This window comes from Nelusetta ayraudi, unplaced genomic scaffold (assembly GCF_046127955.1).
Source record: "Nelusetta ayraudi isolate G7.1 ecotype Tasmania unplaced genomic scaffold, CSIRO-AGI_Nayr_v1 ptg000011l, whole genome shotgun sequence".
Taxonomy (NCBI): Eukaryota; Metazoa; Chordata; class Actinopteri; order Tetraodontiformes; family Monacanthidae; genus Nelusetta; species Nelusetta ayraudi.
Window position 1 is genome coordinate 20,210,575 of NW_027466061.1, and position 27,074 is coordinate 20,237,648.

Below are 27,074 nucleotides of genomic sequence, written 5' to 3' on the forward strand. Positions count from 1 at the left end.
CGTTTGCCAGCTCGCAAATAGAACCATATAGCAAAATCATATAATTTCAATTTATTCAGAACAAAACAAAAAACACATAATGCTCTAGGCTTCTGTGTTAGAACTGATATCGCTTGATAATTTGTAAACAAGCCGCCAACATGTTTTCTAATCCTAAATTCAGTAAAAGTATACTAGTCAGCCTTTATGTTGTTTTTCTTCCTTTCTCTGAGTAAAGCTCAGAAAAAAACCTGGGGGGGAGATCAAAGAAAATGTACATTGTGGATTTTGTAATATGAACACGATATGCTTTATGTCATTCATTTTTTGTTCATGATGAAAGCTAAAAGCTGTGTTGTAATGTCTCGGAACGCCAGGTGGGGGTGCAGAGAGCCCGTAAACATCATAGTGGCCATGCTCTTATTTTGAAAGTTACGATCAACCTGCGCGGTGCCGCCGGCTGAGTCCTTCACTTGGCTGCCGTTGAGGTCAAGCCGAGCGCCGCCGAAACTATCGTGACAGGAATCAGCGGAGGAACCCTCAAATGTACCGGTAATGATGTCTAAACTCTCTGTTTGTGCCTTCCATGTAGAAAGTTACTGGTTTTACACAGTCCTTTGAACCCTTTGACAGAGTTAGCTAATAATGCTAGCCTTATTAGCCTGCTTTGGGAAGTTAGCAATTAGCTGTCCAGCGAGGCCAGCAACGACTGAGTGCGCAAGTGTTAAATTGTTTACGCAGTTCAAATGCTGTATTTTAAAATGTCACCTTAACTCAATTCTAGTGTTATTTAGATGTACATTCGGACATTTCATTTGCTTTCTCGTCACCTAAAAATGTGGCTCCTTTAATATTTCACTTTTGTTTTGTTTTGTATTTTTGTGATAAGAAACGGCCATTGTCCAGATAACTGCGTTTGTGTGTCAAAGATACAATTCTGTGTCATTTAAGGTGAGGTAAAGCTTCAAAACCACTGTTGTTAAAACACCTTCGGGATCATGTGTTATGCAACTCTAGCATGAAATATCTCAGAAATAAAATAAAAGTTCGATGTCTCACTACCATACAATAATTTTGGGCGTCACTAATGGGAATTGGTAACCATGTCACACTTTGTTTCCTAAATTCACCAGATTACTGCAAAACAGTTTTATTGAGTAACTTGAATTGGTATTACAACAGTTTAAAATAATCATAATAATAATATTGTTCTTAGCAAATTATCTGAATCTCCGATTATTTAGAATTCTACACAAAAACTGTACGTTTGCAACAGAGGATCCAAGATGTCTGAGCGAGAATTAAATGGAATAATCATCAGTATTAGGAACCAAAGCTGTCTCATGTGCACACTTAATTGGATGCTGCCCGTAGTCTGTTGCTTGCTGGATTATACAGCAGTTCAGAGGATGGGCTTGTTCATGACTCTGCACAGACCAAGATGTGTTGGTGAAATTATTTAGCCTCCACTTTTAAACAGGCACATTTCAGCTTCAATTTTAGAATATGAACTCAGTATAATGCAAATTTTTACTCTTGCCCAGTTGGGTGTGAAGGAAATCTGCAAATTGTTTTTTTTTATATTATGTATTCTATTTTCTAACAAGTTGAATGCACCCTTCCAGATCAAGCAGCAGTGGTACAGACAAACAGTCGGGTAGCCGAGACGTTATGTAATACAACATCTCTTCCTGAGCCGCCAATCTGACATCCTTGCTGTTGTCGTTGTCTCAGGTCCAGCAAGATGGTGACGAAGACAGAAGAGTTAGCGAGTTATGGATAAAGTGCCACAATGACACATGAGACCCTCACCAACTCTCAGCTGCTGTCTTTCAAGGCTGTTGCCCTGCGCATGTTCCACCTACCGTTGTCTGTTTATGGCTCGGTGGCGGAGGTGAGTTTGTCATTGAAACGTGTCGAGCGACACCTGTTAGGGGTTCTCTTTGCATTTCTGAAACCAACTTTTTGTTTTATGGTTGACTGTAATCTCCCTTTATGCCCCCCCACCCCCCTTCTTCCCTCTCAAGTAGAGCAATCGATCAGTTATCTAGAGTAGATCAAAGGATATTGTTAGGGTCACCTCAACTAGCGACACCTCTAGAATTTCTGGTCCAACATGTTCTGTCTGCTGGAGGAGAAACGGTGGAATTCCTCTCCACCTGCAGGTTAGCCTGCAGGTAGTCTGAGCACTGTGAGCGCTGGATAGACCATCTGCTGGTATTTATTTGAACACTTGAGCTAAATGTGCTAGCGTCACACTAACTCATCACATTTGTTTTTTGTTAAGATATACTTAATGCCATGATTAGTTTGAAATGGTCGAACCAAGATGATTTTAAACTAATTTTTAGACTGTTTTTTGCTGTTGGCTGTCTATGCTTTTCTCGGCCAGTCTTGTCTTCCTGGGTAGTCCTCAGTATATTCTCTCTCTCTCGCTCTCTCTCTCTCTCTGTGCCCCGTGTTATAGTGTTTATGGGTGCATTTGGAGACCGTGTGACTGGAGTCACGTAGTAGGTCTCAAATGGGGTCTGGTTGCTGCACACACACCCTGAATTTGGTGTCGGCAGCATAGAAACCCAACAGGACTGCAGCATTACTCAGAAATCCTCTCTTAATCCCCATCTTCCCCAGAAAAGAGTCACAATTATGATTGCGTTGTCTTGTTTCAAATTCAGCCTTTATGTAATCCGCCAGTCACAAACGGCCGCCGGTGGTGTTGCTTGATAATCCCTGTAGTCATTCCGTGTTCCTATCTATAGACAGAGTGGAGGCTCGGCACGCTATCTGAGTTTATGGCAGTCAAATCTAGATAGCACGGCCGTAGTTGATTCGTAGTGCCGTTTGTTACATCACCAGTGTCTGTGTATTTTCAGTTATGCAACCATTCAGAAATAGGATGCATTCTCTTGGCTGTGGCTTTTTAAGGTGGTATTTAAAATTAAAAAGGTGACAAATCAACACAGGACAAAAACCATAGGTGAGCATCAGAACCAGGGATTGGAGAGAGAAGGCCTGTTGTTGCAAAGATGGGTTCCAGATGGGATTTGAAAATCAAAACTGATTTGATGTTCCTGATGTCAGAGAGGGAGAGACTTCCAGAGCGGGTGAAGGACCTCACGGTGCTCAGACGAGCTCTTGAATGGCCTTGAGAGTGCGGAGCCAAGTTTCCATGCTGGTTTTGGCTGAAAGCCTGTGGGGTTGTTGGAGGGCAGGTGTGATGTGATCTGTGGATGAAGTTCTGGTGAGGAGTGTGGACCAGGGTGGCAGTGCTGCTGGGAGTGACCGGCAGATGATATTGCTTGGATAGAAATAGGGTAATGCTATTGATGTCGCTTTAGGACCACTGAGTGCTGACAGAGCTCTGAAATGCTCCGTTGGACCAGATTCCATCAGGAAAGACTTCAGAACTTTGTGATTTCCAATGTTTCTGTTCCTTCTTCACTATCATCCAGCCGCTTGTTATACTGATCATCGTGTTTCCTTGCCAATGCAGCAATTATCAGGCAGTGAACTGTGGTTCTTAGGGTCACTAATAACCAGCCCCTTTAGTGTATAAATTACAACTTCACCTTTACACTTTAAAATGCTTCAGTTCACCCTTAAACTATACATTTGTAAAAGTGATAAAATGCCAAAATACTTACTTCTATTTATGTGTTGCAAAGTCAGATTAAACTTCCAAATGCTGCAAAAAAGAAACCAGAATCTTTCTGGAATCTTTTATATGGAAGAACTTCACAACCAAATTGTATCCCAAACGTCTTTTTCAATGACATATTGTTCACATTGAGACTTGCTTGCTCCTCAGGTGAGTGGCACCAAGAAACTTGTGGCAGCCACCGCCCTGGGCGCCTTCTCACTGCTGTACCTGTCCCGGCACTTCCGGAGGAGGAAAGGCAAGAGACGGACTCTGCCTCCGCAGTGGGAGCCGCTGGGCTTTGACTTCCAGCCTCTGGCCGCCGCAGTGACCGGTAAAGCTCTTCACCGATCCTGCCTGCGCTTCCCCCCACTCGTCGTGACGCAGTCGCTCTGACAGTCGGTCCGGAAAGTTGGACCTGTGTTATCTCGCAGGAGTCCTGTTGTTGTAGCGTCCAGGTTAAAGAGGGTTTTTTTAAATCACAGTTTAAAGAGCAAAGGTTTTTTTCAAGTCTAAACAGTGCCAGAGGACATATTGACAGAGGCAGCCCTGTGTGCAAGTGTACATCCGTTACTCAATACCATTGACGTGGAATATTGATCATGGGATTCCACAGATCCCTCATCGTTTAGCATGTTCATTTTAACAGACAAATAGATTTTCAATAGCCCAAAGCTGCACTAATGTTTCAGTGAGTTTAAAAGTCAGATAAGCTTGATAGTTTTATGAAAAAATGGCCAGATGTATTAAATGTTTCTCTCAGCAGCAGAGAACAAACAGCGTTGAATGTTGAATGTCTTGAATGTTGTGCACTCTGCTTTGATCATCATCTCATAACTGGCACTTACTTGCACAGATGACGTCAGCCAAAACGGCGCCAGGAGGTCGGAGAATGTCTACCCAGCCGGGCTGTTCGTCACAACCAGAGACTACAGGAAGCTGTCCGGCTCTCTGCTCAGTTTGGCATCGGTAGGGCAGCACTCTCCTTTGCAAACTCTGTCGCAAATTAAAAGTGGGCTCAGTGTTTCTAACAATAATAATAATGATACTAATAATAATGATGATAATAATAATAATGATGATGATGATGGTAATTAAAAAAAAAAAAAGTTCAGATCATGTATTTTGAACAATTGTTACCCTTGCACTTGTAATCTGCTACTTCATCAGCAGCTCTTGTACTTCCAAACTGCAGAGAATGTGAACGAAAAGGGCTGACCAGCATTGTCTTTGTCTCAACTGTGTGTGTGTGTGTGTGTGTGTGTGTGTGTGTGTGTGTGTGTGTGTGTGTGTGTGTGTGTGTGTGTGTGTGTGTGTGTGTGTGTGTGTGTGTGTGTGTGTGTGTGTGTGTGTGTGCAGGTGAAGAGCATGGACTCGTCCAGCACCAGCACCTGCGCTAATGAATCCTCCTGCTGGGGTGGAGCGGGGGAAGCAGACAACTGCAGTGCAGTCAATGCGCCTGTCACAACACCTGAAAACCTCTACCTTATGGGTAAGGAAAGCACGTCGCCCATTCCCAATGAGAAGAATCAGAGCCAGGGACGTTTTCACGATGGCATTCCCACTGTGTGTACCTGAGGTCACGCTGCCGCAGCGAGATTCACATTATAGAACAGCAGGGAGGGAAAGTACATTGTCTTCATGTGTATGCATGTGGGTTGAAGAATATATGCAGTGGTTATAATTGAATGGCTCAAAGGTCCATTGTGTAAAATTCTTAAGGAAGCCTGGTCTTTAAGGTGGCCTGCCTGATTGGTAGTTAGGCCACTGTCAGGAGTGCTTCCTTAAAAAATGGCGGCTAACTAGAAGCGAGACCCTGATTGCTTTATGTGCAAACTTATAGAGTGTAGGAAAACCCAGTAACTTTTCTTGTACTGCAAGTACACACTTTTACGAATAGATTTTATGGGCAATATGTTGAGGTTTTACCAATATAAAAATCATAAATCAAGCCAGATTTTACACACCGGACCTTCAAACGTCTGCTTGCGTGGGCCCTGCATGGCAGCGATGAGTCGACTCTGGAGCGCCTGCACGTTTGCTCCTCAGGCATGGATCTGTTCGAGGAGGCTCTGAGGCGCTGGGAGGAGGCGCTGACCTTCAGGGGCAGGCAGACCGAGGACGACGAGGACTGTGCGGCCGTCAAAACCGGAGCAGGAGACGCCATCGCAGAGCAGAGCATGGAGGTGAGCGGCACAGTGACTCCACTCTGTAGAGCAGTGTTTGCCCAGATGAAGCTTTTGCCTTTTTTTTTTGGCCTTCAAAAATCTCTTGTGTCAGCTTGAAGCAAGCGTATCAGCCGGGTGCAAACTCAAGAGTCTGGCAACGTCGACCTTCACCACAGCTAAGAAGTCGCTGTATTGTTTTTTTTTTCCTCTCTATTTGCGCCTTTGCACATTGCTCATTTATTTTTTAACAGAGAAACGTTCCAACAAATTCCATCAAAGCGAGTGCAAGCAGCAGTACTGGCAGCATGCTAGAACTAGAGCCCACCAGTGCCACAGGGTTTGGATTGTGTAACAGCTCACACACTGCTAGTCTGACTGGGACGCAAGGGGTTTATTGGATTAGCAGGATTTTTTTCCCCTCTCCGGCACCCAAACATACGTCCAGTCTGCTGCTCAGTGTGCCAGGGATTTCCGCTGCTCAAGGGGGCATCTTTAGAAAGCTTATTGCTCATCGTCATCAAGGGCCCGGCCCGCTGTTAACGACCCGGGGACGTTGCATTACAAACGGTACATGATTGACTTTCAAGGTACAGTGTGTAAAATGTTCAAGGAAGCCCGGTAGCTAGATGATGCAAATTTAATAATGATAATAATTACTGTATTTATATAGCACTTATTAAAAAAAAAAAAAAAGAACATTTACAAAGTGCTTTACACATAAAACAAGAGAACTGTGAAATCATACAGACAACCCTGAGAACGGAGAAACAACATTAAAACAGTAGAAAAACCACAAAAGCAAGGCATTAAAACCAGTTACAAAATAGAGGACAAAGCCAAACGATAAAAGCGAGTTTTAAGAAGCGATTTAAAAAGCAGACAATGTCGTTGCCTTGAGGCGAGGCGTGATTCTGACACCGGGTCTGGCCTTGCCGGAGGATCTCAGGCAGCGATCAGAGTCCTAGGGGAAGTTCTGAAATCTAAGATGAAATATAAACTGGAGCCATTTAGAGCTTTGAAGACAAGCACTACAATCTTCAAGTCTATTCTAAAACTCAATGTAGCCAGTGAAGGGCTACACTGTGAAAACCCTGACGGCAGCATTTTGAATCAGTTGGAGTCTATGTACATTACGCTTGCTGAGTGATGCCAGAATATAACAAATTACAATAATCCAGCCTTTCAAAAACTGAAAGCGTGGATGACTTTTTCTAAGTCACTGGGGGGACGGAAAGGATTTAATCCTGGACAGCTGTCTCAGCTGTGCAAAGCATGACTGCATCACTTTGGTCACCTGAGAGTCCAAAGACGGCTCGGAGTGGAAGATGACTCCCAGCTTCTTTCTGCATGTGGAGGGAGACTGAGCTTCCATATGAAGATCATAAACCAGGCCAAATATTACTCACTGCACCTTTAAGGCATTGTTAGTTGGACATCAATAGCTGACGGTGACTTTCCTCCACCCACACCCTCCCCACCCTCAGGACGTCATCAGTGCAGAGTTCATCCACAGGCTGAAGTCTCTGCTGCAGAGGGCCTACAGCCTGCAGGAGGAGTTTGAGGGCGTCCTGTGCGTGTCGGAGCCGTCCTCCCACTGCAGCAGCCCAGGTAAAAAACGCTTGCCGGCGCCGCAGCAGAGAGGGCAAAGAAAGGAGGAGGAGGAGGTGGAGGTGGAATCCCCTGCAGCCCGTTCTCATGTTTTTGCCTCCCACCACCGCAGACAAACTGGCCGAGGACGTGGAACTGGAGGACGCCTGCCTGAGGGACAGCATCAGCATCGCCTCCACCGACTCGTTCGTGTCCGCTGCCGAGGTGACCGTCGGATCACAGTCACCAAGTAGAACCTGTGATGGCTGATGCAACAGTCGGCAGCTAAATCCAAACTGTTTTCTATTAAAATAAGATAAGATAGATAGACAGCAAGAGTGGCTCTCGTCCTCCTGGAAGCCCCCCCCCTTCCCCTCCACCCCCAGGTTTACCAGTACACAGTTTATCTCCTTTACCCATTAAGTCAGCATGAGGGCTCCAAGCTGTAAATCCGCTTCCCTTCGTGTACTTGACCCACAAAGCACATCAATAAACGGCTCTTTAAGAAGTGAGCGCTTTGTTTATAGGAGCCAGATTTTCAGTTCCATGAAGCTGAGGTGAAACGTTCGCACTGTTCGCACGTTCCATCCACCAACCTGGCAACCAATAGACAAAGATGCCGTTTACTTGACCACACTTCAAAAGTGTACATGTATATCTTCCCTCTCAAAGCAGTTAAAGCAGGCAGCAGTCAAACTGGGTCACCTAGCGGGTTACTAATAATAGACCCTCCACATTTCCCAGTAGCCACCGTACAGCCTGCCACTGCTGCTTTCACTGCGCCTCCTGCACTCGTGCCACTTGACTGTCAATTTCATTTGGGGGAAAGTTCACCACTGAAATAGAAATCTTGCACATTTAAAGTAGAAAATTTGTGAAAACATTGTTTGTTTTTCAAAATTGCAAGATGGTGTAGCTTTACAGCTTTCTCTCTCTCTCCCTCTGGGAGAAAACACTGATGGGGATTCTGTCATTGTTAGAAAAAAAGAGAGACAACCACTGCACACCATCCATCCATCCATCCATCTTCCATACCTGCTTCTTCCCAAGCTCATTTGCACTCCAAATGCAATATTTATTTGGACCTTGTGGCCTTTGTCAAGTCACACTGTGAGTTGGCAACAGGGTTGGTAGATTTAGATAAGGAGCAGGTGCACACTGGGTAATCATCAGCCACTAATCACATGCAAGCAGAAAGAAAAAAGTGAGGGAGGAGAAAAAGAAAACGAGAAAAAAATGTACACATATACATTGTTTTCAAATGCAAAAAGAATCATTTTGAAATACAACAAAATATGAGGAATAAGTCAGCATCATAAGCAAAACCTTACTGATTTATATACTTTTTTAGTACAATACAACAAAACTGTTACAAGAAGCACTTCACATCATATTTGACATTAAGACCTTTGGGCGTTAAACTTGATTTCTGTCATTGTCAACAAACTGTGTCTCTCTCCGTGGCAGCTGTCAGAGCACAGGGAGCTGAGGAGCGCCTTCTCCCAGGGCCACCACCCCTTCTACGAGGAGGCGCTGCAGATGGCCGAGGATGGCAAGATCTCCTGCAGGGTGCTGAGGTACGGCCAGGAGAGTCCTGCGGGCCAACTGTAGCGTTTCAGAACACAACTTGTTTTTAACGTTGACTTGGAACTTCCCGCATTCTCAGAACTGAGTGGCTGGAGTGCCACGGGGACTCGGACTTCCTGGCCAAGTTGCACTGTGTGCGGGAAGCATGCCAGGTACAGCCACACGTAATGACGTGTTGTGATGAGGATGGTTGCAACAACAACTATCTGCCTGTAGTTAATTCAGCCTGCTTCACTTTTTTATTGACGGGAATTACCTATCGGTGGATTGCACTGTTCAGTTTAGAGTCGGTTAACTGAGCTGGGCTACTAACCTTTCACTGCTGCGCTCGTGTCGTCAGCTCCTCCTGTGTGAGAGAACGACCAGAATGTTTTTGGCTGAAACGGGGAAGAAGATTCTCTCTTCCATCGTTGTGAAAGCGCACAAGGTGAGACTGCAGGCCCAGTCGGTCAATCAAATGATCCACAGCAACCATTTAGTGCGGTCCTAACAGTTACTGCGTGCATTTCAGAACCCAAACCGGTTTGAGGAAGCGTTTGAGGAGATGATCTACTTCCTTGAGAACACAGACCACTGGGAAAACACGGAGACAGAGCTGGCCACACGAGGGGTAACTGCACCGCGCGGGTCTGACTGTGTGACACAGTAGCGGAGTGAACGCTAAGGCAGAACTAATGGCCAAACGTCCATGTCTTTACCAGGTGAAACACTTGAACTTCTATGACATAGTTCTGGACTTTATCCTGATGGAGTCGTTCGAAGACCTGGAGAATCCACCCATCTCCATCCAGAATGTGCTCAGCAACCGCTGGCTCAATAGCTCTTTCAAGGAAACGGTGAGGCAATCAGTCAGATAGTAGAGTCACACATACTGTAGGTCAATGAACTTCAAGTGAAGGAACTTGAGTGTAGAAAGCAATCTTACAGAGATGGCTGACTTGGTTTATTTTATGTCTACAATAGTTTCAGAATTGACCTGTATGCCAAAAAATGTGTGATTCACCATATTGGTTGTTTCAAATGATGTTTATATGCCATTTTAAATGCAACAACCAAAAGAAAGAAAATGTTTTTATGCCTCAAGTCATCTTATTTTGTAAGTTATGTTTCTATGAATCAGCAGCTTTCTCAGTACCTCCTCCTTTTGCATCGTTGCTTTTACATTGCTTTGTAAATGTCTAAAAAAAAGTTTGTCAAGATAGTGAGTTTAAATGGTGCGTTCTTGCTCCATTTGAGTAGGTTTGTTTACAGCTAAATACTCTGCATCTCTGACAGGCCGTGGCATCAAATTGTTGGACAGTGATGAAACAGAAGAGAAAACACATGAAGGTAAATCATCAACACTAATTTTAGGGAGGAGGAAGAGGAGGTGGAGCAAATTTCTATAGAGTGTCCGAGCTGACAACGGCTGTGGTAACATCCTGTGTGTGTCTCAGGTGCCTGATGGCTTCACTGCCCACTTGTACTCGGTGTGCGAGCAGATCAGCCCTGTCCTGGCCTGGGGCTTCCTCGGCCCCAAGAACTCACTGCACGACTTCTGCTGCTTCTTTAAGGTGAGTTGTAGTCCATGAAATATCCACGCTTGAGCACCAATTTGTATTCGAAATCAAATTCCTTTCATTGTTGCACTTGTCACTCTGAAACCTTGTGCGTTTAGTCTTATCTTTTTGTTTCCGTCAGTAGAAGGGTTAAGTTGGGGCAACTTGGACTTGTCACCTCTCCTTCTGGATGAGAGGTGAAACATCAAGATCAGTTGCCCTAACTTAACCCTTCTCATTTAAAATGACCTGGATGACTGAGAACCTTCACAGATGCATCTCTAATGTTTTGGACTTTTCCCCTCACATTTCTAATTCTCGCTAAATGATAAAAACCTGCCTCAGTGAAAATGTGTCCGTCTCACGTCACACCTCCACTCTCCTGCGCCACCAGGACCAGGTGCTGCACTTCCTGAAGGACGTCTTCGACCTGGACAAAGTGCGTTACTCCTCGGTGGAGCCTCTGGCCGAGGACATGCTGCACCTGCTGCACCGGCGCTCCGAGCTGCTGCTGGCCTACCTGGGAGCAGACACGCTGCGGCACAGCAACATGTGCAACCCGCAGCCCGTCCAGCTGGTGCCCAGCGCTCTGCTGGAGGCCCGGGTCCAATGAGGGACACCACCGTCACCACCACCACCACCACTGTCACCGCCACACAGACTCACGGCCTCTGCATTTGTTGTAGGGCAAGTTCAATCACACTTGGACCAAAGACAACAGTATTACTCCCTCCTGTGCAATACCAGTACCATTCAAGAGCCTTGTAAAATACTATTGCTCAGAGGTCAAGAGTCCATCACGTCCCCTTTCATGCTGAAGATCTGTACTGGGTGTACCAGCTGTAAGCCTTGACACTGTGTCGTGCCGTCGTCCCTCTTCACTGTGCCAGTGCGACGCGTATTCGTTTCGAACACGACAATTAAACTTGCTATCAGTCCAGTATGCAGTAGTTAGCTAGCTGTGTCATTAAAGGCATATTTATTGCTGTCCGGGGCAATGTGTCAAGGAAAATATATTAGAGTATTTATATTATTATACTCCTACATGATGCTTTATTTTTCCCCCCATATTTTTTTTAGACAGTTTAACCTGTATACATCCATGGGTGTGTGTGATCTTTCAGAATTTGTAGTATAAATAGCAATACTGACTGTCATGAAAAGTCACTTCAGTTAATAGATGTTTCACATCCTTTTAAAACACCATTAATGCAGTGCAGACGATATGCTAAGTAGTTTATTTATAGTTCTAACCATATTGAAGAGGAATCACAAATGATTTGAAATGCAAAGTGTGACTAGAGGCTTTAAGGAGGTGGGATATCCAGGGTCACGCTTGTCATTATGGGTCTACTGAAAAAGGGAGTTATTTACTTTTTGGGGCGTAAGGGACTCATCTTTGTACAAAATGAACTAATTGACAGATGAAACCATCAGAAAGTCGAGGATTAGAACACTGTTGAATCTCCTTCCTGCTGTTGACTTTGTGCCATTTTTTTTTTTTTTTTGTTCACGAGTGGCGCACATGAAACGCCTTAACCTTCCTGAACATGTTCAAGCCTTGAGTTGAATACTGAATGTTTGTCACCAGTCTCTTAAAACATTTGACATAAAATAACTTTGCACGAATCACATCTGGTCTTGTTACAGCAGTGAACCCTGCGTGATGTGTAACCACATAGTTGAACTTTGTTAACCAACATCACCCTTTTTCTGTTGATGGTCCTCACCTTAGATGTGTTCAACTGTACAAACTGCTTCCATCATTTTGGCACCAGCAGGTTCTTATATTATACTCTGCTTGGTGGTGCCTGGTTTAGATGAGCGTCATTCAGCCCCTGAACTACTTCATACAATTGTGCGGTGAAGCATCGTCTTTCAAGGCCAGTGTGACCCAAATGGTTTGGGTGTCTGACAGCATTGTTTAACATGAACTATAATCTGGATTTGACAATGGAGAAATAAAGAGCCAATCCGTCTGTTCGTTGCATTTGTAACAGCGAAGAGAAGAGCTGAGGTCTGAGTCCATTTTTTTTTAATCAATCTTTATTTATGAACATGGCAAAGTTTCAAACGTCAGAACAATTAAACCAAAAACAAACCAAAAGTTGTGATACAAACACATGAAACCCTTCTACCTCATGGGCATGCCGCATTGTTTTTTCCTCTACACCCCCGACTGTATAGACACTGAATACCGTGTATGGCAATCAAACATTGTGACCCATTGATTAGTAGATAAGCCCAGATTTACTGCCAATCCAAGTGTTTTTTTTTTCTGTGTTAGTTCCTGTCCTCGTCCAACTTCCTGAAGCACTTCCCGTATGAAGTCAAAGCAATACAACACCAATTGGACAACTCAATAAGACGATGGCATGTTTATAAATCAATTCAATCAGGCTAAAGAACATGTATCTAACCAACACTTGTCACAGATTTCAAATTTCATTGCGTTGCTGTTTTACCTTATATCTGGAGCTCTTGAACGGTCTACGTTCAGCAGTGGGATTGACTCAAAGGATTCCAAACTACGACAGGGCCTGATTCTATGACCTAAGCTTGCAGCATCCTCCAACACTGTGAGTGAGAAGTGAAGGCAGCAGCGTTTCAATAGTACATTTGCACTACACTTGAAGGCAGATTCACACCACAACAGTAATTAAAGGGAAAAGAGTAAGTCAGAAATCACGTGCTTCACTGTTTTCACCTTGACACTGCGCACATGGCTAATTTTTTTTTTTTTTTTTTTTTGCATGGCATGCATTTTCATACACCTTTTTCCAATGCATACATGTACAGTCGCTACCGAGACTTACCAGCGCGGAAAGATAAGAGCTAACATAGAGCACATACTACAATGGCATTTCCTCTGTGAGCCAACGCAACAACCTTTCCTGGATTATTCAAACTTCATTATCAACAGGTCATACATAGAGGTGCATATCATGCAGTTCAATTAAAGCAGATTTTCTTTTTTTTTTCTTTTAAAAAAACGGGCTGTTCATGATTGATTGTGGACATTTGAGTCAAGTTCAACACACAGGTAAGCAATATTTTTGCACGTATATTGGTCATGTCACTGGACAAAACACTTCCTTAGGCTTTGCTTACCTGTGGTTTTGCAGCAGAACCTAAGGTGCAAGGTCTGGGACGACACTGCAAAGATCAGATATAGTTGCACTGTTTGCCATCAGTGAACAATGCAGGTTGTTTATAGGATTAACAGCCTTTCACAGTGCTCATTGGGATCTGTGATCACACTGAAACTAGTCAGAAGCACTTAACTACAAGCATTCCACATGCTCATAAAAAACATCGGAGCAATAAAGTTCAGAGGGCTTTTCCTAGGCATGGCATTGGCATTTTATACAACTAGACAATGGCAGGAAATTCAAACCGCAGATAAACAACATCCTCAAACAATTCCTCTCATCAATGTGACAGTGCTCACGTTCTAGCCCTCAAAGCCCTGAAATCCAGCTGCTATCTAAAATATATTTAGATATATTTATATATATATATATATGGCTACCCACAAACTACAGACGCATTAACATTCTGTACAGATTCAAAGTCAGGATGATGTGCAGTCACAGGGGGAAATGTTTCATGTTGTATAGACATGTCTACTGTTGTAACTACTCCTCGACTCAAAACATTTGATACTTACCCAGGGAGACGGGCAAAATGGCAATATCGGACAGAAACACTACTTAGTTTGCAATTTCAGAAAGCATCAATGAAAGGCGGGCATCTCTCAAGTCAGTTTTGTACTTACAGTAGAGGAGAGCTCAACAGAAGGATGACGACTGCTTAGCCAGCCCGACCCTACAACATCTACCTTCTCAAACTGGATAAAACACTAACAGAGTGGGGGGAAAAAAACTTTTGCAACTTTTTTTTTTGCGTTTCTTAAAAAAAAGAGGAAATCTTCTGACAAGAATTTTATACATGGAGCAATTTCAAAATGGGAAAGACAAACTTTCAATGCATCAAAAAAGTGGCAAATTACCTGACTGCCCTGAAAAAAGAACAGCACAAAAAATATATCGAGTTTACACTAAAGGAAAAAAAAGAGCAACAATAACTTTGCAACCATGTTTGCAGGGCGAAAAATGGTAAGGAAAACGCTTTGCTTACCGCATGTCTAAAACTTGCCTGTGGAGGAGGAGGAAGCGTCTATCAAGGCAAAATACAGAGCAAACTACCTCAACAATGCGAGCATACCAGTCAACAGGTTTTCATACGGACGCCGCGCAATGCAGTTAATGCACTCGTCACAAGTAAAAAGATACTTGACAACTGTTCTTTTATCACAAACATCTGCCTACTCGGAGTCAGAGAAATTGTCAGGAAACACAAGTGTTATCAAGACGTCTATCAACACAATGGACCGAATCATTCCGCATCAATCAGCGCGACATTTCTCAGAAAGCCTTTTAGACAGTTGGAGAGAGACAGGACAGCACAACTTTGGAGTCATTGTTTTGGACATCGGATACACACCAGCGTTGCCCCTCCACCCCCCACCCACCCGCACCACCTCTGCCCAGGCAAAAACAAAAACACAAACTGATCCACCCCAACCCCCTTCAACTTTTAGCCACCCCAACTTACCAACACAGGAGGTTTCAGTTTGTTTTATTGCAAAAACACAACAGGCAATAGCATTTTAAAACTGAGATGATTTACATGGCAATGTCTTACAGTATAATAAACATGAGTACTAACCACATTAAATGTAGATACAGGGCTGGAATGACCATATGTATAATTACCTCACTAAAAACAAAGCATTTACAAGAAAAGAAAAAAAAACAAGAGAAAATGAAAGAGGACGTGCTCGCCGGGTAATCTGCCATCTATGTGAAACACTTTGAAACCAAGGGAATTTAAGATCTTCATCAAGGCGTCTGCATCCAAACATTAACAAAGGATTTTGTTTTCGACAATGAAGCATTTACTTTATGTCCACTTCACATTACTGGCCCTGTGACAAAGAAATACATAGAAGATACGTTGCATGTTAACAGCGGAAACAGTGGACTCAGCTGCCCAAAATTAAAAGTTTAAAGCCTGTATGGGAGGAAGGTGTTTTGGTTAAGGTGCTGCTGCTGCGGCCGCCGCAGCCACTGGAATCCTGTCAAACCTGCGGGTCAAGCGAGGTTAGGGGCAACGCAACGGGCCACAATTCAATGCATGTTGAGGGCAGGTTCTAATCAGGGGCGTACCTGGGGGGCTTGTGGCGCTGCGCCCATGGACTGAGGGTTGGCCGTGCCGTAGTAAGCTGCCTGCTGGCGGTAGTACTCCGCCCAGGCGGCACTGTAGTCTGGCTGGCCGCCGGGCTGGGAGGCTGCGGCCGCAGCCGCGGCTGGGGCCTGAGGAGCTGCCTGACCTGGGGGGGAGGGAGGCAGGACACTGGCTTCAGGGCAGGGACATTGTGCGAGTACTGTCTGGCTTTCAAGATATTATCACTGCAAGCGAGTTCCAAGCTCTCACAACATTAGTAATAGTCATGATGGATCAAGCTGGCAATCTATTGAGTAAGGCTGCCATTTGTCAGAAGGGGAACGAACCCAGCACCACTTGCTCTGGGTGGCAGGTCAGAAACCTTCTGCTTTCTGTCGGGTAGCTGGGGGAGCAGCTGCTCTATTCCAGAGGAGCGCTTAATGGGCCCAGCTTCCCTTCAACACAACTCCACACTCAACAGGAAACTCGCTTGACTTCAGATGATGAACAAACCCTTTTAAACTAGGCCTGAGTGTCCTGAGCTAACTCATTTTAACCCTGCTCTATAAATAACTTAAGATATTTATTGTATTTCTAATACTCTAGAAAAAAATGGAGGTAATAATAATTCCTTTGTGGAAATATTCCTTTTATATTTTCATTTCTCTCCAAAAAACAAATAAATCTTGAGGTATTCTCAAGCCAATGCTGCCAACCATTAAGGTTTACAAACAAAACAATTCCCTTTTACCTGCGTGCGATATTTGCCATTTCACTGTGTGCCCCTTCACTCTGCGTGTGAACTTTTCTTTCTTTATCATTTTATGTCAAGGAATTGCTTTCTTAGCGGTTAGGAAGCATTGGCATATTTGAAATAAAATCAAAATACACCATGTACCGTGTACATAAGACAAAATGTTTTTGCCAGTGTCAACGTCACAATTCATTGCTGTTGTGCCAGGCACAATTAGTTTAAATCAACATCTCATTTGCTGTCCATCCACAATATCAATACATGCTAGCTAGGACACAGCTGCTGTTGAGACCTCGCTCTCTTACTTCACCCGTACTGTGTTCACGGAGGCTCACCTCTCTCACCTCTCTCTGCAACAGCAGTTCAAGTAAGGAAATAAGAAGCCGTGGTAAACGGAACTTCAATCGTGACATTTTGAAGGCGTTGCAGGAAAACCTTCACCGTGGCAGATCACCGGCCGAATGAATGCACAGGAAGAAGTGGAGTTGAGAACAAACCTTGTTTCTTGTAATATTCCTCCCAGGCTTTAGTATAGTCTTGAGGTTGTTGACTCTGTTGACCTGCAAAGCAAAGAGAACAATATTTCAGCACATTTTACGTTAAAATTGAAGTTTAAAAAAGAACAGAAAAAGACAAAAGGTGAGAGCAGTGCATCAACTAAGGCATTCAGTAGCGGTTACATAAAAATGACGAGGTTTGGTCGACCCATCGTAAGAAACGGAAAGGTCTCAATTAAACTCATTGAAGTTGCTTTTGTGTCGACAGCTCAGTCCTGCAGACAGTCAAGTGTTGCAGTCTAAACAGCACAGGCACCAGAGTTAAAGCGAGTGAGTACACACTAATGCTACACAGCAGGCCAGCAGTACCGTCAGATACCCAGACCTGAAAAAGAAGCCGATTCAATGCCCAGTGGCTGTTTAGACTGTCTTGTGCTAGATAGGTGTACACTGAAACTACGTTCATATACCCATTTTCTTGTAATATTCCTCCCAGGCCTTGGAGTAATCTGCCTGTCCACTCTGACCTGCAGGCTGTTGGTCACCTGTTAAAAAGAACCGTACTTGTAATTAGTGAATCTTTCTTAGCAGTTTGTCCTCCACCTGCCTGGGTAGAAGCTGGCAGCTTTAGGATGGTGGAGGAAAACTACCCCGTCCTTGGGGTCATATAAAAAAAAAAAGAAAAAGGAAAAAAAAAAAAGTTCTCTGAAAAAGCAAAGTCAATTAAAAGGCGGAACCAAACCTACGTGCGACCGGTTAGTTGCAAGAGCAAGACACCCGTCTATGCAGCGTCTACTATTTTAAGGGCTAATGCAGGAGATCTCCAGTTACCTTGGCCGTTGCTTTGACTCGTGCCAGGCGCTCCACTCGTCGGGGTCATGGGAGCCTGTGGCTGCTGGCCATACTGAGCATAGTAGGCTGCCCAAGCTGCCGCGTTAGCATCAGCTGCCGCTTTACCTAAGAATACAAAACAGGGTTATGATCAAAGGCCACCGTGAACGGTAAACTAAGTTGACAATGTCCTGCTAAACAAGTCTCTGAGAGCAGTAGCTAGACTAGGCACGGGCAAACTACGGCCCAGGGGCTATATTGATAACATCTCTGACCCATTGTCCAGACAACTTTTAAACCATAGCCAACTCACAACAGAGGACACACCCTGGACCTGGTCATAACTTATGGCCTGTTCACTAGTGTGTTGACTTGGCTGTATCTGACCACTATTGCGTGTATTTTAACCTCACCAGTTTTCATCATCGGGAAGCCCCGGTGAGAACGGTGAGGAAACGGTACATTACTTCCAGAGTGGTGAAATTTTAAAGAGCACACCTGCTGAAATATTACCCGCACCCTGGGATTTTATTGTCGACAATTTTAACAGAAAATTGAAGTCAACATTGGACTCTGTGGCACCACTTGTGATAAAACCTATTAAAACTAAACATATACCCCCGTGGAGATCTGTTAATGACATCACAGAATTAAAAAGAAAATGCAGGAGTGCAGAGAGAAGGTGGAGAAAAAGTAAACTAACGGTCCATTATGAAATATGGCAAGAATAACAGGCATGAATATCCCATTTCTCAAAACTCATCACTAATTATAAAAAAAAAATTAGATTTCTGTTCTGCACCTTCAACCTTTTAACCAATACAAATTTTAGAAAGGCCACAGAGACACCAACAGATGCCCTCTGCGAGGACTTTGCAGACCACTGCGTAAGTAAAATTGATGACATTAGGTCCAGTTTTTTAACTCATCAAAATCAAAGTTTTAACACATCTGGACAACGGCTTTTATTTGAGGAAACACTGGAGAGTTTTGCCCTGGTTGACGCAAGGACACTTGGTCGAGTTTTCTCCCAAGTAAAGCCCACTACCTGCCTTTTAGACCCAATTCCCACATCACTCTTAAAGTCACTTTATGGGTTCTTTGAGGAGCAGATTTTATACATTGTTACAGGTGTTTTCCCTGCAGCCTTTAGAACGGGGTGGTGAGGCCCCATTTGAAGAGGAGCAACTTGGATCAAAATATTTTTAATATCCAATTTACCATTTTTAAGTAAGACTTTAGAAAAACTGATTTTTAACCAAGTAAATGATTTTGTTAAATACAAAAATATTTTAGAGAAACATCAATCTGGTTTTAGAATGAACCACAGTACTGAGACAGCCCTTTTAAAGATCGTCAATGATTTCAGGTGTAACGCCGACTCAGAAACTGAGTCTTGGTGCTACTGGATCTAAGCGCTGCTTACAGTAGATGACCACATTTTATTGAATAGACTCAGAAACCTGGTGGGCTTCTCTGGTACCGTTTTTAACTGGCTTTGTTCTTATCTCACAGATCCATGTTTCTTTGCAAGTATGGATACGTGCTCCTCCGTATCCAGCAACTCCAGCAGATATCAAATCATGGATGGCAGAGAATTTCCAACAGCTCAACCAGGACAAAAGTGAAGTCTTAGTTATTGGTCCTGAAGGCTGGCGAGAGGAACTTTTACCAAAACTACGGGATTTTAAACCCTCACAATATGTCAAGAACCTGGCCGTTGTTTTTTGATTCTGAGCTCACTTTTGTTCCTCACATACATAATATTACAAAAATAGTTTTTTTTTTTACCATCCAAAGAATATAGCCAGAGGCTGCCCGTTCCTCTCTCGGGCCAACACAGAGAAGCTAATGCATGCTTTTATTTCCTGTAGACTAGATTATTGTAATGCCCTGCTCTCTGGTCTTCCCAAAAAGAGTACCAATAGTCTCTAAATATTACAAAACTCAGCCTCACGTGTGCTGACTAGGACAAGAGAACGGGATCACAGGCCACCGGTTTTACCGGTTCTTAAATGTCTTGGCCCATCTTATCTATCTGACCTGCTTTTATCATATCAGCCCTCGCAGAACCTGACATCTTCTGTTAACTGTTCAATGAGTCAAAACAAAACCCCACGTTGAGGCTGCGTTCAGCCATCATGGTCCAACTCGGTGGAACAGCCTGCCAGAGAGCCTCAGGGCCGCAGGGACTGGCTCAAGACGTACCTTTTTAATTTGGCTTTTAACGGACTTCTTTTACTCTTACATTTAATGTTTTTTAGTCTTTTTTACAATTATTGCCTGTTTTATCTATTTTATTTAATCTGTTTCTTAACTGATTTTTTTTTTAAAAATCTTATTTCTCTTATTATACTAATCTTATGCCTTCTATTGCCTTTAATGATTTTTATACTTTTTATAATGTCTGCATATTTTTATCCCACTGTTCAAATATTTATTTAATTTTTTTCCCCTCTTAATTTACTTTTATACTTTTAGTGCCAGTGTTTCCTCATGGGGGCCTCCACGCTGGGAGTTATGCCTGGTCTGCCCTCAGGGACGTTGTTTTGGGTCTCTTTGACGGCGCTCCCTGCGGCTGCAGACTATGGTGCCTCCCTGTGTGAACGGCACCATGGTGGCCATTCCTCACCCATTTCCTGAGTGGCAAGCTATTTTACCAATGTCTGTGTGAGTACGAGTGTGGCCGTTTGTCTGTGTGCTGGGGGGAAAGGGGTGGAGCTCTTATTTTTATCTTTACTGTTATTTTTTTTTTTTGTGAAGCACTGTAGGTTGCATTTCCTTTTGCATGAACAGTGCTATATAAATAAAGATTATTCTTCTTATTCTTATTTTTTTTTCTTACTATTTTATGCAGCACGCTACCCTTTCTAATCTGGCCCGCCGAACTTGAAGAAATAAATTCTATTATTAGTAAGTAAGTGAAGTCTGTATTTCATCAATTTTTTTCAGTGTTTTAAGAGATATTTCAATAAAGAGCTAAATAGCGCTGGGGTTCTCAGACAGATATTTTAGTTGTAATGCTTTTGCCGCCCATGGTGGCCCACAAGTCAAAAAGTTTGCCCACCCCTGAGCTAGATGTTATATAACTAAGAAGGCTGAATTTCCCCCCAACCAACAGCATATACTCACTTGGGTCAGGTTGTCCCTGTTGCCAGTGTGGGTAGCCATTGCCCCAACCTTGTGGCTGGTAAGGCGCAGGGGGCCCGCTGGTTGGAGAGGAAAAAAATGAAATAATGAAATAATTGATTAACCACTGCCATCTCACAAGATCTGCATCTGAGTGTAGATATTCTCAAAGTGCCACTGTACTCACTGTGGTCCTGGGGGTCCCTGGTTGTATGGTCCAGGGTTGTATGGCCCCATAGGGGCTCCTGGGGGACCTGGTGGTCCTGGGGGACCATGTGGCCCTGGGCCTCCATGTGGCCCAGGGGGACCGTGTGGGCCACCCATGGGAGTGACAGGTCCCTAGTAGTGCAAATATTCACAAGGTATATGTTAATCTGTAAAGGCCGGAGGGTAGAGGGACTCAACTAAATAAAGTCAAATAATCTTGGTTTACCCCGATTTTCTCCTCTACAAGCTGCCGAGCATAGTCAATCTGTTGCGGGGAGCCGCGGACAGTGAACATCTTGATGTTAGGATCAGAGTTGGGTGGGGGGTTCCTCTGAAGCTCAATTCTTGCTCCAGACTGCTGACTGATGCCCTTGATTGTCTCACCGCCTGAAAAGGCAGGCAGGAATCCGAAAAAAAAAGAAAAAAAGATGAGAACATTATGTGGTGGCAGAGTGCAAAAAATGAAAGCCGCCTCTTCTTCGTCTTCTTTTCAGCAGTCTGGATATGTCCAAGGTGTATTGCTGCCCTCTTCTGGTCAAACGAACGCTCCACGGGGGCAAATCACTTTAAGCGTTTTGCAAATTGTGCACAGCATCAAGATTTGTATTTATATTTAATAATCAGACATGAAGATTAGATATATATACATTCCTTTTATTTTCTAAAATGTTTTGGTATCTCTGTGTGGTTTTAATGTGTGTTCCAATTGCAATAAAACCACATTTCTTTGTTTAGATGCTGTTTCTAGTTAAATAAATGCACACCAACACATTTACATGATATACTGTAAGACTTTAACTTGACATTAATTCTATTAGTTTGTTTAATAATTTACTCGATAGCTTTTTTATTTTCAAAATAAGTGTCATATTTGTCCTTTCTAATTTACATTATCAGAATCAACATTATAACCACATAAGATTTTCAACACTTTGCCGTGTCAGAAAATATGCATTATGAAGAGGATTCATCTGAAAGACCACCAGCGAGTTCCAGGACTAAACGTTGAAAAACGAGCAACATCACAGCATTCATGTAGTGCACAAGGACTTAGGGGGAGAGAGATATATATCGAGATATTTTAAATCTTAAGCATACAGTCCAAGTTGCATACATAAAAATACTGCAAAAAAAGGATGTTACATACCTTTTCCAATAATGAGGCCTGTTTTCATGGTTGGGACAGTGAAGGTAAACTCCTGCAAGCCTCCTGGGGGCCCCATGTTCCAATTGCCCTGCCCCCGACCGCGGCCTCGCCCACCTCCATGTCCTGGGGGGCCGCCAGCCTGGACGCTCCTCAGAAGGTCAGATATAATTTCAGCCGCATGTTGAGCCTGGTCAGGGGGCCCCATTATCTGAGCTATCCTGTCTGGTGAGCTGCCATCATCTGGTGGAAAATGGAAAAGAGACTATTAGGTCTATTTGACACAAGGTTTTAGACCCAGCCCAATAAAATCAGCAGGACATTGGGATTCTTCAATTGTTTAGGTCTCAGCCCATTTGGGATGTGGTTATTCATCAGCTTCTCAGCGTGGTGCATGAGGTCTCGTCATTGACCAGAAACATTTTAAATTTTGCAACTTTCAGCTTCTCGAGTCTTGACCCATATTCGCCATCACTAGCACTCACCTGGTTTGAACTGAATCCTAACACCTGTGTCATTTTGTATTTTCTTGATCATCTCTCCATTTCTGCCAATCACAATTCCAACCGCAAACCTGGGAACGGGTACCTGAAGAAAAGAGCCCACCACCCAAGTTAGAAAGCATGTTTAACACAATGCCATCAAGATGAAAACTTTTAGCGATGACTACTTGCATCTAAGCTGTCGCCGCCTCCAACACGAGAGCCATACTCTCCCCTCTGCTCCCGGAAGCCCTGATCTCTTATGAGCTCCATCACCATTTCTTTGGCTTGCTGTAGAGAAAAGACCAGAAATGAAGCATGGTTACACCACATAGGTGTTCTAGAGGAAACCATTAATGTGGCATGTCGTACAACATGGATTTTCTTAATGAAAAAATGAAAGTGAAAGTAAGAAGACAAAACCCACCTGTACTTTAAAAGGTTCTCCTGAGATGCGGAGTGGTTTGTCTGCACCTGTGTTTTGTGGTCCATCTTGGATCATGACCATCTTGACTCCAGCTCTTTCCTGTGGGTTAAAAGAAGAGTAACGAGCCATTGGTAATGTGTCAAAAACAAGTATTGAGTGTTCTGCTTCGAAGACAATATATCTGCCCATTTCAAGTTTTCTGCAGCTTGACACTTGCCTGCAAACTTTTGATGGTTTCTCCTCCTTTCCCAATAACGAGTCCAGCTTTAGAGGCAGGGACCATAATCTCCTGTATAGTCATGCCTGGTCCGTCACTGTGGTTGAATGCTGGTGCTGGACGTCCCTTCTCAACAATCTCTGTCAGAAGCCTTTTGGCAGTCCTGATAAGAGAGAAATTGGCATTATCTATTTTTAGCCATTATATCCATAGTCACTCGGGCTGCATTTGAGGAGAACATTTGGATTACTCACAAGATTGACTCAGGTAGCCCCGTTAATGTGACCGACCTGTCTGGCATTCCTCCGCTGTCTGCAACACAGATTCATATGATCCATGAAACAAAATGTAAAGCTGTGGTTTCTGGAGATTAAAAAAAAAACACCAGCAACAACACTTACCGGGAGCAATCTGTATTTTACATCCTGATTCCTGCTGCAGACGCGAGATCTGTTCACCTCCTCTTCCAATGACTAATAAAAGAGAAAACATTTTACATAAATTGTCCAATAAAACAAATAGTGATTTGTGTGATTCTGTAGATGAGTACTCAAAGGGGAAACATACTGAATCCAACCATTCCATCTGGAACCTTGAACTCCTCTGATATTGACCTAAGAAGAACACATTTAAAAACACAAATTAAATGACTATAGTAATGACAATCATAATAATAAATTACTCAAACACTGTGCTTACCTTGGGGGGCCACCCATACCACCCATTGCGGAAAATGCTGCAAAGAAGACATGCAGGAAGATTGAATCAAATGTAACATGATGGAAGTTTCAGGCCCTTTAAAAGGGGGATGTATAAAGAAAAACTAATTCCGGCCCGGAACAACTATAACAGGCTTACTAGTTTACTTACCATCATTTGTGGCTACTTTCTTCGTCTCTGGCTGGTCTGTTACAACATATGACAACCAGTATAAATACTTCATCAATTCATGCGATTTAACAGTTTTGCTTTAAGGCTGACTTTTTTTTTTTTTCAATAGTTGACCAGAAGATTCCGCATCTCCAACAACAAGTAAAAGTACTTTCACATTTATACTTATTAACAAGTGAGAAAAATCTAGGCTTTACACGATCCCGGTTTTTGTGCCGATCACCGATCAGTGAGTTTAAATGAACCGATAACCGATCACGTGAGGAGCAATATTCAAATTACTTGTTTATGTACTTATATACTTATGTGCTGTAAAGTTGTTTGCTTTAGCATCCGTTTCGGATTTTGCTTTTCTTTTTCTTTCTCTGCGCTGCGTTTCTTGAACTCGACATCCGTGTGTATCTTTTCTAAGTGCCTGATTAAATTTGTCGCGTTGAAATGTTTTGCCGATGTTCCCCCGCGAGGTACTGTAGTGTTGCATATATTGCAGATAGCTCGTGCCATGTCTGTTTCTCTCACTTTGAAAAACTTCCACACCTCCGACATGTTTGTTTGTGTCGCCCATGGATGTTGCTGTCATGAAGATTCAAAGAAACGTTATTGTCCGTCACATAGCGACAGTACTCAAAACAGGAAGAGGCACAAAGACCAAAATTAAGTTTTTTGAATCATAAATCATTAGCTCTCGGATACAAACAAATAAACATGTTGATGCTGTGAAACTACTTTGGAGTAAATGAGACAGATGAAAAAAGTTCCAAAACGACCATGACGTCATTGATCGGAGATTTATGACATGACACCTGATCACGAACATTTCAAAAAATGCCAAATATCGGCCGATCCGATCGGTGTAAAGCCTAGAAAAATCCACAACACAATTTAGGCTTTGTTGCTACAGATGTTACACTAAAAATTCATCCATGGTGCAAATTACATCATATTGCCCAAAGATTTGTTCAACCAAATGAAAAAACATTTTTATCATATCATGGGTTGGGGAGGAAAGTTGGCATTATAACATTTAAGTCAATTATTTGAGCATGCAATAGCTGACATGTGTAATCACCTCAAATAAGGAATCTTACTTTTTTACTCAACAAGAGCATCATATCATTCAAGAATGAGTTATTATTAACCTTATTAGATTGATACACTGCCCAGCAAATTCCTTTCATATGCTGCTAAACACAAACACACACACGCAGGCAAGACAAGTATCAGGACTTGCGCCGAACAAATTTGTCACTGACCGATATTCAGGTTAGGCATGGGAAAATACCCACCAGCGTCCTCCAGAGGCCTTTTCTGCCCTCCGTAGCCAAATTCACTTCCAGTCGGTGCCGCAACGCCATCACCACCAATTTTTGCTGCAATCTGAAACATACATTTTATTTTATTTTTTTCAATATCACGAACGCGAAGAATTTTTTTTTTCTTTTCCTAATGCCGTTTGAAAGGCGCGCTAGCAAAGGCCTAATGGTGAGCAGAACTCCGGAAGTCAGAGCCAACAAAGGGGTATTGTACATATCAATTTCCTAAGTGAACTGCATAGTACTGCACGTGACGTAAATGTTGACTGTTTTAAGATTTTGCACCTTTCTCTAAAAAAAAAAAAAAAAAAAAAAAAAAAATTCGGAACATCAAAACAGGACTCTTCCAACCGCCGAGTCTTTTGCATTGCGGCCAGGCCTTCACTGTTAGCCTAGCTTAGCCTGTCGCGATCTTTCAACGGGCCGTATTATACAGCAGAGAGGGTTTTTGGGAGCGAATGCAAAAGTATCTCGAAACGAATTGAGTATATTGTGTTTTTACCTGTCGCGCTCGCTGAAGAGCGTCTTTAAAAGCGTCGTTCATGCCGCCACCGGCGTTAGAGGACGGAGGAGCCACGCTGCTGTAGTCTGCCATAACTGCCGCTCTCTGGTCTGCTTCTGTTCGACACAACAAGATGGCGGGCCACGGTTTCGGTATGGTGACGGAAAATCGCGGTCGAAGCACCTCTCGCGAGAACAACGACGAACTCTCTCAGTGTTGCTTTTTTGTTTGCTTTTTGGAGGGGGGTTCCATGGACTTTTAATGGCTAATAAGGACAGAAACTAACCAAACAACGGCCTGTCAGTGGCTATCATGAGCGGGAACATCATTGAACATGTCAAACATTTTCGCATAAATGTCAAAAGTCTGCATCAAAACATTTAGCGTTCATGTTAAATTAAAATCAGATTTCTTTTTCTTTTCTTTTTTCATCTTGTTCCGTGTCCCACATTTCCATATTGTTCCGTTTCTTATTTTCATCTTGGATTGAAGGAATTGCGTCTCCTTTTTCGTATTTGAGAAGATAATACAATAAGCCATCGCTTCAGCCTGCAGCTTTTTTCATCTTTTAGTGACCAAATATTGGACTAAAGGATGAGTTGTGCTAATCACCCAAATGAACTGCTAATACTAGTTGTTGTTATCCCTGTGTTATACACTCACTCTGAGTCCATGCATTCATCTGAAAATGTCATTCATTTTCTACTCACCTGCCTCTACCCTATGGATCACAAGCAATGCTGGTTGATTTTAATAATCTATTCCAAGTATTCTTTTAAAAAGAAAATGTTGTTTGTCTTTTTGTTTGTATAAAACACCATACTGGGGGAAAAAAAAACAATTCCTAGATGGTTAACACAAGACAACCCATCATTTAAAGAGTAGAAAAGGCAAGGCTGAGCAATTATGTAATAAATATTTATTGCACAGCACTGATCTCAGCACAACTTCATAT

At 43.1% G+C, this 27,074-nt stretch overlaps 2 protein-coding genes across 6 annotated transcripts; one reads left to right on the forward strand and one right to left on the reverse strand.

The window, feature by feature from the left end:
- Positions 1–373: 373 nt before the first annotated feature.
- On the forward strand, positions 374–12,507 carry miga1 (mitoguardin 1). Its single transcript, XM_076021793.1, has 16 exons — positions 374–531; positions 1,714–1,873; positions 3,788–3,950; positions 4,473–4,585; positions 4,976–5,108; positions 5,666–5,802; positions 7,269–7,392; positions 7,505–7,596; positions 8,839–8,948; positions 9,038–9,110; positions 9,299–9,385; positions 9,470–9,568; positions 9,660–9,794; positions 10,234–10,287; positions 10,395–10,511; positions 10,891–12,507. Exons 2-16 carry the CDS (start codon positions 1,772–1,774, stop codon positions 11,107–11,109), a joined length of 1,758 nt encoding a protein of 585 aa, XP_075877908.1. The 5' UTR covers positions 374–531; positions 1,714–1,771; the 3' UTR covers positions 11,110–12,507.
- A 2,613-nt stretch (positions 12,508–15,120) lies between these two features.
- fubp1 (far upstream element (FUSE) binding protein 1) lies at positions 15,121–26,272 on the reverse strand. 5 transcript variants are annotated; one of them, XM_076021788.1, is made up of 20 exons: positions 26,120–26,272; positions 25,558–25,681; positions 24,284–24,319; positions 24,113–24,149; positions 23,981–24,027; positions 23,815–23,886; positions 23,668–23,725; positions 23,414–23,576; positions 23,197–23,295; positions 22,962–23,060; positions 22,773–22,875; positions 22,291–22,530; positions 21,370–21,530; positions 21,124–21,275; positions 20,940–21,016; positions 17,808–17,933; positions 17,447–17,521; positions 16,977–17,039; positions 15,728–15,891; positions 15,121–15,486 (listed from the first exon to the last, which is right to left on the reverse strand). In XM_076021788.1, exons 1-20 carry the CDS (start codon positions 26,210–26,212, stop codon positions 15,478–15,480), a joined length of 1,998 nt encoding a protein of 665 aa, XP_075877903.1. In that variant the 5' UTR covers positions 26,213–26,272; the 3' UTR covers positions 15,121–15,477. The 5 variants fall into 5 exon arrangements, with proteins under 5 accessions (XP_075877903.1, XP_075877904.1, XP_075877902.1 ...); XM_076021789.1 differs by having other exon boundaries at positions 15,121–15,891; positions 25,591–25,681; XM_076021787.1 differs by having other exon boundaries at positions 15,121–15,891.
- Positions 26,273–27,074: the final 802 nt, after the last annotated feature.